The following is a 6959-nucleotide window of genomic DNA, read 5'->3' on the forward strand; positions in this document are numbered from 1 at the left end:
AGCTCAGGTGCTAAAGTATGTCAGGTGACAGGTCAGCTCAGGTGCTAAAGTATGTCAGGTGACAGGTAAGCTCAGGTGCTAAAGTATGTCAGGTGACAGGTAAGCTCAGGTGCTAAAGTATGTCAGGTGACAGGTCAGCTCAGGTGCTAAAGTATGTCAGGTGACAGGTCAGCTCAGGTGCTAAAGTATGTCAGGTAAGGTCAGGTAAACCCGACGAGCAACAGCTGTAAGTGTTACTTGCTACACTCTCTGCAATCACTCAAAACTCCTGCATAAAACACAACGTAAGAGCAATGCTCACGATCACATGAAGCGTGATCATGCACTCACTATGCTCAGCCTCCAGGGGAAAAATAACTTTTTTTCATGGGAGCTCTTTTTCAAAAGTGTATGGAAAAAATAGCTCTCGTCAAAAATGTTACGGGAGCTATTTTGAGCCTCGCAGGATTTCGGAGGTTTGAAGAGCGAATCGCTCATCGCTCCCATGTATTTTTTACCCTGTCAGCCTCCCATCTCTCCCCTCGCAGGTGGAGATCGTGTCGCAATACCGGCCCGAGGACTATAACCGATTCGAGGCGAAGATCCACACGCTGCGCGAGCAGATGCTCAGCACAAGCACGGGAAGCCTGCGCACGTCGCAGAAGCGCTCCGTGTACGTGCGCGCGCTCTTCGACTACGACCCGGCGAAGGACAGCGGCCTGCCGAGTCGCGGCCTGCCGTTCAAGTACGGCGACATCCTGCACGTCGTTAACGCCAGTGACGACGAGTGGTGGCAGGCGCGCAAGGTGAGCGATGGCGGCGGCGGCAGCGGCGGCGGCGGCGCCCCCTGGGGGAAAGTTAGTGAGGGTGGCTGCTGGTTTATTGGGGAAGGGGGAAGTTAACATGGTATTGCTAATCAAAGTGTATGCCACTCGCTTTTTTTGCCCACCCCTTTCATCCTTTGTTGACCGATTCTTTCTCATTCGCTCTTTCTCGGTTCTTTCTTCTTCCTCTCTATCTACTGTCTATCTGCTCTCTCTCGCTCGCTCTCCCACCCTGCCCCTCGCCTCGCCCTCTCTCTCTCTCTCTATCTATCTCTCTCTGCTCTATCTATATCTGCTTTCTCTCTCTCAGTCATCCTCTCTCTTTCTCTTCTCGTCCCCATCTCTCTCCTCTCCCCCTCTCTCTCGCCTCGTCTCTCCTCTCTCTCTCTCTCTCTCTCTCTTCTCCCTCATCTCTATCTCCTCTCTCTGCGTCTCTGCTCTCTCTATCTCTTTCTGTCTCTCTCCGCGGACCCCCGCTCGTCTCCTGTTCTCTCCTGTCTCTCTCTCTCTCCCTCTCTCTCTCTCACTCTCACCCTCCGTGTCGTTGCTCTACTGCAGGTGCTCGTGGACGGCGAGGAGGAAGGCATCGGCATCATCCCCAGCAAGCGGCGCGTCGAACGCAAGGAGCGCGCGCGCCTAAAGAAGGTCAACTTCTCCGGCAAGAGCGCTCCGGCGAGCAGCAGCGGCGGCGGCACCCTCGACGGCAAGCAGAAGAAGAAGAAGGGCCACAAGTTCTCGTTCGCGAAGAAGGGGAAGGAGTCTGAGGACGACACGACCGACATGGCGGATGAGTCGTCGCCGGCAAAGGAGGACGCTGTGCTGTCGTATGAGACCGTCACCCAGCAGGAGCTCAAGTAAGCGCTGCCGCCATCTTACAAAATGTAATACTAGCAACGGTCACTGTGTTGATTCACAAAAATTCGTGCGGCGCAAAATGTCGCGTCGCAAATCGTACGAGTGAGCATTGCTTATATGTGTCCACAGGGGGTCTTCATTATTACAGGTAATTCATGATATATAGCTGTAGGGGTGCACCTTAAATGTGTGCGTCAAATGATACCATACGAGAGATAGGATACACGTACATCCGACGGTCCATATGGATGAAGATGACGGTCCAGTATGATAGAAGATAAATAAGGAGGATAAGTAGATAGTTTTTTTTCGTATATTTTGAATCCTAGCTGATGTTTGTTCCTGTGTGTTCACAGGTACACGCGACCGGTGGTGATTCTTGGCCCGTTGAAGGACCGTATCAACGACGATCTCATCACGGACTTCTCGGACAAGTTCGGCAGCTGTGTGCCACACACCACACGGCAGAAGCGCGATTACGAGGCGGACAGACGCGACTACCATTTTGTCGCCTCACGTACGTACGACTACGCTACCGCTACCCACCCGCTTCTGTACCGCGTACTGTGTGGACTGAGTACTGTGCGCTTCGGTACATACTGCGCTCCCACTACTGCTAAGCTCCCGCCACTACTGTGCTCCTGCTACCGTTATTGGTACAGATTCACAGTGATGGACCATATTAAAACATAACTACCCTGTTCGTTTCCCGTTCGCTGCCCGCCTTTAGTTGACTCGTTTTCCACTGTCATCCCCCGCTGTGCAAACTAACAGCTCGTGTGGATTCACAACGATGCGCCGTGCTAACGTAACCGCCCCGTTCTCGGGCGATGCACCCCGTTACACTCGGTCATGACCCCACTACCTATCATGCTCACACATTAGATTACGTCCTACAGTAGTTCGACCATCACTGCGGACTTTTCACGCACACGCTCGTTGCTTTGCGCTGTCTTTACTTCGCGGTGTCTTTATTTCACGGCGTCTACTGTCTGTATTTCACCGTGTCTTTACTTTGCAGGAGAGCAGATGGAGCGTGACATTCAGAACCACCTGTTCATTGAGGCAGGGCAGTACAATGACAACCTGTACGGCACAAGCGTCGCCTCTGTGCGTGAGGTCGCCGAGAGCGGCAAATACTGCATCCTTGACGTGAGCGCCAACGCCATCAAACGACTGCAGGTGAGTCGGCGTCGCCGCGGCGACCAGCGGCGTGGAGGGAGTGACTCGCCTCTGCGTCTCTCCACGTTTTAGTTTACGTCTGGAAATTCTCATTTTTTGCTGTGGTATCCACCTTTGGTGGGAAGAAGGTTTCGAGCAACACAGTTCGTACTGTGTTTACAGTTAATCCAGGCTTATCGAATTGTTGTCTTTTCCCTCTCTGCACTTAGATGCACAGAGGTTCTTCTTCGGAGATTTGCTTCTCGCTTCTCTAGTTCTTCTTTCGTGGTCTCGCCTTTATTTAAGTTTCCTCCGGAAATTACCGTTTTCCTGCTCTGCACTGACGACTGACTAGGCTAGCAGTTCAACCCAATTAAGCAGATAGTATATATTATAAACGCACTATGTATTCCCACCAATTCCCACAAATATCTCGTAGGGGTGATTGTTGAAACTTGAAACCCTAACCCTAACTTGACTCATATTATTCTTAAACGTTTACACGAATTCTTACTTCCATCTTTGACGGATTCCGTTTCGGAACCTGGTCTCGTTTGAACACCAGACTGCTCTTACCCGACCGTCATGCATCCGCTCCAGTAGCGGCAACCTTGCCTAAGCGCTCTCGGTTTAACGCACGGCGCACAAAGACAACCGCGTTCCACCGAGTTCGCTCCCCCATAAACCGTTCTCCGCTCTGCTTCCCCGCCAGGTGGCGTCGCTGTACCCGATCGCCATCTTCATCAAGCCGAAGTCGGAGGACTCGCTGATGGAGATGAACAAGCGCATGACGGAGGAGCAGGCGGCGAGGACGATGGAGCGCAGCGCGAGACTTGAGCAGGAGTTCGGCGAGTATTTCACGGCCGTCGTCACCGGCGACACGGCAGACGACATCTACACGGAGGTCAAGCAGGTCATCCGCGACCAGAGCGGACCCAGGATCTGGGTACCGTCCAAGGAGAAACTGTGATGCGCGCGCCACGACCAGGGGGGGAGGGGGGAGGTGCGGTCGACAATCGCGGGGTGTGGGTGAGGGGTGTGTCGCCGCCGCGGGTTAGGCTGCGTTCGTTCGATGTCCGAACTGCGGGCAATTTTGCGGGTTTTCCCCCTGAGGCTTAACCGCGGGGGAGTGTTGACCGGTGAAGTGGTAGCGTGGCGCCACCTGCTGTTAATCCGCCGTTCCGTTGCTGCGGGAAACCGACTCCTCGACAGCCGGCCGCCGCAAATTATTCCCGAGGGTCGTATTGGCGGCGAGCGTCGCCAAGAAACAAGTGGCGTCGCGACCAATCGCATCCGAGAGTCACGCGGTCGAGTAGCAATGGCAGCCATGTTTTTTTCTTCCCTCGGTCGTCGCTGACGACTGCTGCTTGCGGCGTACGGTTGTTCGGTCGTTTTCTTTTTTATTAGGTTGCCAATTTAACGATGTTAATACACTGTACAGTCTAGGTTGGAGAGACGAACGACGTACGCCGTCGTCGTGGCGACTCGGCTGTCGCCACGACGACGCAGCCGTCGCCAATGCACGACCGATGGACCGCGTGTGCATACGTCACGATTCGACTTCACGTCGTGTGCACACGCGGCCTCGTCATGTATTATTATTAGAGGCACAATGATGATGAGGATGATGATGATGATGATGATGATGATTATTGTATTGGTAGTTTGTTGTCGGTAGAGTGTACACGTAGCGGGGGTTGGCAGTGGAGGCAGACGCCACCGTCGGTTGCCTAGTTGTGTGCGTGTCCACAATTATGCGTGTTTCGTTAGTGAGCGCAGAGGCGAGAACGACGTTGCCGCGGCAACGCTGACGACTCGTCTCGCCCCGTCTCCTGTGTGTCTGGGTTGGCAGCTTTTAACAGATGGGTTACGATTTTATTCACTACGGGACGGATGTGAGAGGTAGAGACGGTGGCGAAAACATGGCCGCCGCCACCGTCCATGGTATATATATACACCAGCACAGATTTTATCATTTATTATTTTACCAAGCACGGCTTTTGTGTACGTCGTAGCGACACTGGATTGCGTTCGTTGGCAGGCGGGGTCGGGCAGCCAGAGCGCGCAAGTGTACACGATTTTATCACGCATTTTAATATGCGTTCACGGTTTTCTTACGTCTGCCGAGCGTGCTAGTAGAACAATGCCACCTGCCAGCCGCCCACCACGGCCGGATAATCATTAGCATTTCTTAAACCTCGAATTATTGATTCGCTAACAAGCTTTAGTGCGCGCGTTTGTTCTCTATCAAAAGATTTTTTTTTTATTCTCTCAAACGCTATTGATCAGTGACTCATTGAGATACGGTAAAAGATGCACGTGCACAGAAAATTCATGCAACGGCTTTAAATCATGTTAATGGAAGACTGTGGCCACCATCCCCGGCCCTCTTTAATTGCCATTGTGTAGTGACTGGTTTAGTCGGAATACTCGATCAGCGGTTGTGCACTAGATTCGTAGATTTGATTGTGTGTAGTGTGTATGTGAGGCGGGGGAGCCCGTTTGTACTGTAACTACTTCGCGTGTAGTCAAACGTGTGATAGCTGATGACATGACACTCGCAAGGTTCCGTTGATTATATATATATCCCACACAAAGGTCTATCGGTTTTAGTTATAGACGAAAATCGTTTTACTAATTTTTTTTTAGAATTTAATTTCCGATGACGCGCGAGAGAAATGATGTATATTGTCAGTATAAAAACTAACCACTTTGATAGCGTTTATCACGAAAATATTCTGTTTCTGAAAATATATTTTCCAGATTTTAGCAGTTAGAGATTGTTAAGGTGAGCGGTTGTGAATATACATTCTTGTTTTATATAACAATCTGGAGATTTTAAATGATTATAATTACTGTCACAATAAAGAAATATAATACACTGATTATATTGGCATCTTCAACTTTTCTCCTAGTATATAGTATTTAGTCATATTTTAATGTGACGTTTACGCGGTGGTGCGGTTTAAGTCTTTCATATAATTCTACCCATGAACCTAAGTAAATGCAAATGTCCAATGATTCATGTCAGTTAAAGATGTAGTCTGATACTAGAAAATAGTTAAAAAATTGCTGTAGCACAATCTGTAAATTACTAAAAGATTACACAAAGGTTATAGAGAAGGTTAGGGTAAGTCGAGCAATCAATTACTATGCTGATACTGCTATCAATACAGTTCCTTTCTACAGTTCCTTCTGCAGCACTGCCTTTGAGTTTTCTTATTGTTACGATTCAAGGCACACCACATTTAATTCCGCGCTGCAGCGCACTAATCAGCCACCGTAGAATTCAGTGGGCACATATAGTTTGCATTCGCGCACACCAGATGTCGCTAACAGGCCGATGGGCAGTGTTTACGTGTTTACGATGTCAGCCATTACGTTGTACATTGGCGCTATAAACAACCATCTGTTCGAGCTGTAATTCATCAATCCACTGCAAGCTCTACACGAACGACGGAGATCACGATTCACTGATATTGTTCCAGAACAAAAGGTCTGAACATATATCCACCTGGTATGTTCCCACGAACGCGTGACCAGACTACCAAATTTTGCCAGACTAGGTGACGTCATCGAAAAACTCTAGCAACCACGGAATGAACAGCAGACTCGAGAGCCGCCCGCCGCGGCTGCGAACAGGCAGCAAGTCCTGCGCGCCCAGCCCCACCTCCCCACCTCCTAGTGGCGCCCCCAACAACAGCTACCTCCGCGAGTACGCGCTCATCGCCGAGTACGGCCTCGTGCAGCGGCGCCCCCTTCCGGGCATCTACGTGATTCCGTCGGAGCAGTCGTGCGCGACGTGGCACGGCGTTGCGTTCCCGCGCGCGGGGCTGTACCGCGGCGGCGCCTACCGCTTCACGCTCGACATCCCCGCAGCGTACCCGGACGCACCGCCCCGCGTCGTCTTCGCCCCGCCGCCCTTCCACCCGCTGGTCGACGCCGCCACGGGCGCGCTCGACGTGGCGCGCGCGTTCGCGGCGTGCGGCGGCCACCGCGACACGTCCCGCGACGTCCTCGGCCGTCGTCTTGCGCCTGCTTCGGCGCGTCGACGTTGAGAGCGCGCTGAACCCGCACGCCGCCCGCGCTCTACCGTGACGACCTTGAACTTTTCAAGGACAAGGTCGCGCGCGGCGCGTG

General features: G+C 51.9%; 3 protein-coding genes across 5 annotated transcripts in view; 2 read left to right on the forward strand and 1 right to left on the reverse strand.

The window, feature by feature from the left end:
- Positions 1 to 5707, forward strand: part of LOC106812939 (discs large homolog 1-like protein) — a 14266-nt gene extending 8559 nt beyond the window's left edge. For all 3 annotated transcript variants that reach the window (XM_014816948.1, XM_014816950.1, XM_014816949.1), the window contains exons 6-10: positions 528 to 785; positions 1362 to 1657; positions 2015 to 2175; positions 2680 to 2840; positions 3532 to 5707. In XM_014816948.1, the coding sequence (XP_014672434.1) occupies positions 528 to 785; positions 1362 to 1657; positions 2015 to 2175; positions 2680 to 2840; positions 3532 to 3789 (1134 nt within the window). In that variant the 3' untranslated portion in view covers positions 3790 to 5707. The remainder of the gene's footprint in view (positions 1 to 527; positions 786 to 1361; positions 1658 to 2014; positions 2176 to 2679; positions 2841 to 3531) is intronic.
- The window catches only part of LOC106812935 (cell division cycle 7-related protein kinase-like), an 83489-nt gene that overhangs the window by 68067 nt on the left and 8463 nt on the right, over positions 1 to 6959 (reverse strand). The window lies entirely within an intron of this gene.
- Positions 6140 to 6914, forward strand: LOC106812941 (AKT-interacting protein-like). Its single transcript, XM_014816951.1, has one exon. It carries the CDS (start codon positions 6419 to 6421, stop codon positions 6875 to 6877), a length of 459 nt encoding a protein of 152 aa, XP_014672437.1. The 5' UTR covers positions 6140 to 6418; the 3' UTR covers positions 6878 to 6914.

This window comes from Priapulus caudatus, unplaced genomic scaffold, assembly GCF_000485595.1.
Source record: "Priapulus caudatus unplaced genomic scaffold, Priapulus_caudatus-5.0.1 Scaffold703, whole genome shotgun sequence".
In the NCBI taxonomy this organism is placed as follows: domain Eukaryota; kingdom Metazoa; phylum Priapulida; class Priapulimorpha; order Priapulimorphida; family Priapulidae; genus Priapulus; species Priapulus caudatus.

What these genes read in the sequence shown, in the direction of transcription:
- LOC106812941 (XM_014816951.1), top strand. Translation starts at nt 6,419, where the DNA reads ATGAACAGCAGACTCGAGAGCCGCCCGCCGCGGCTGCGAACAGGCAGC.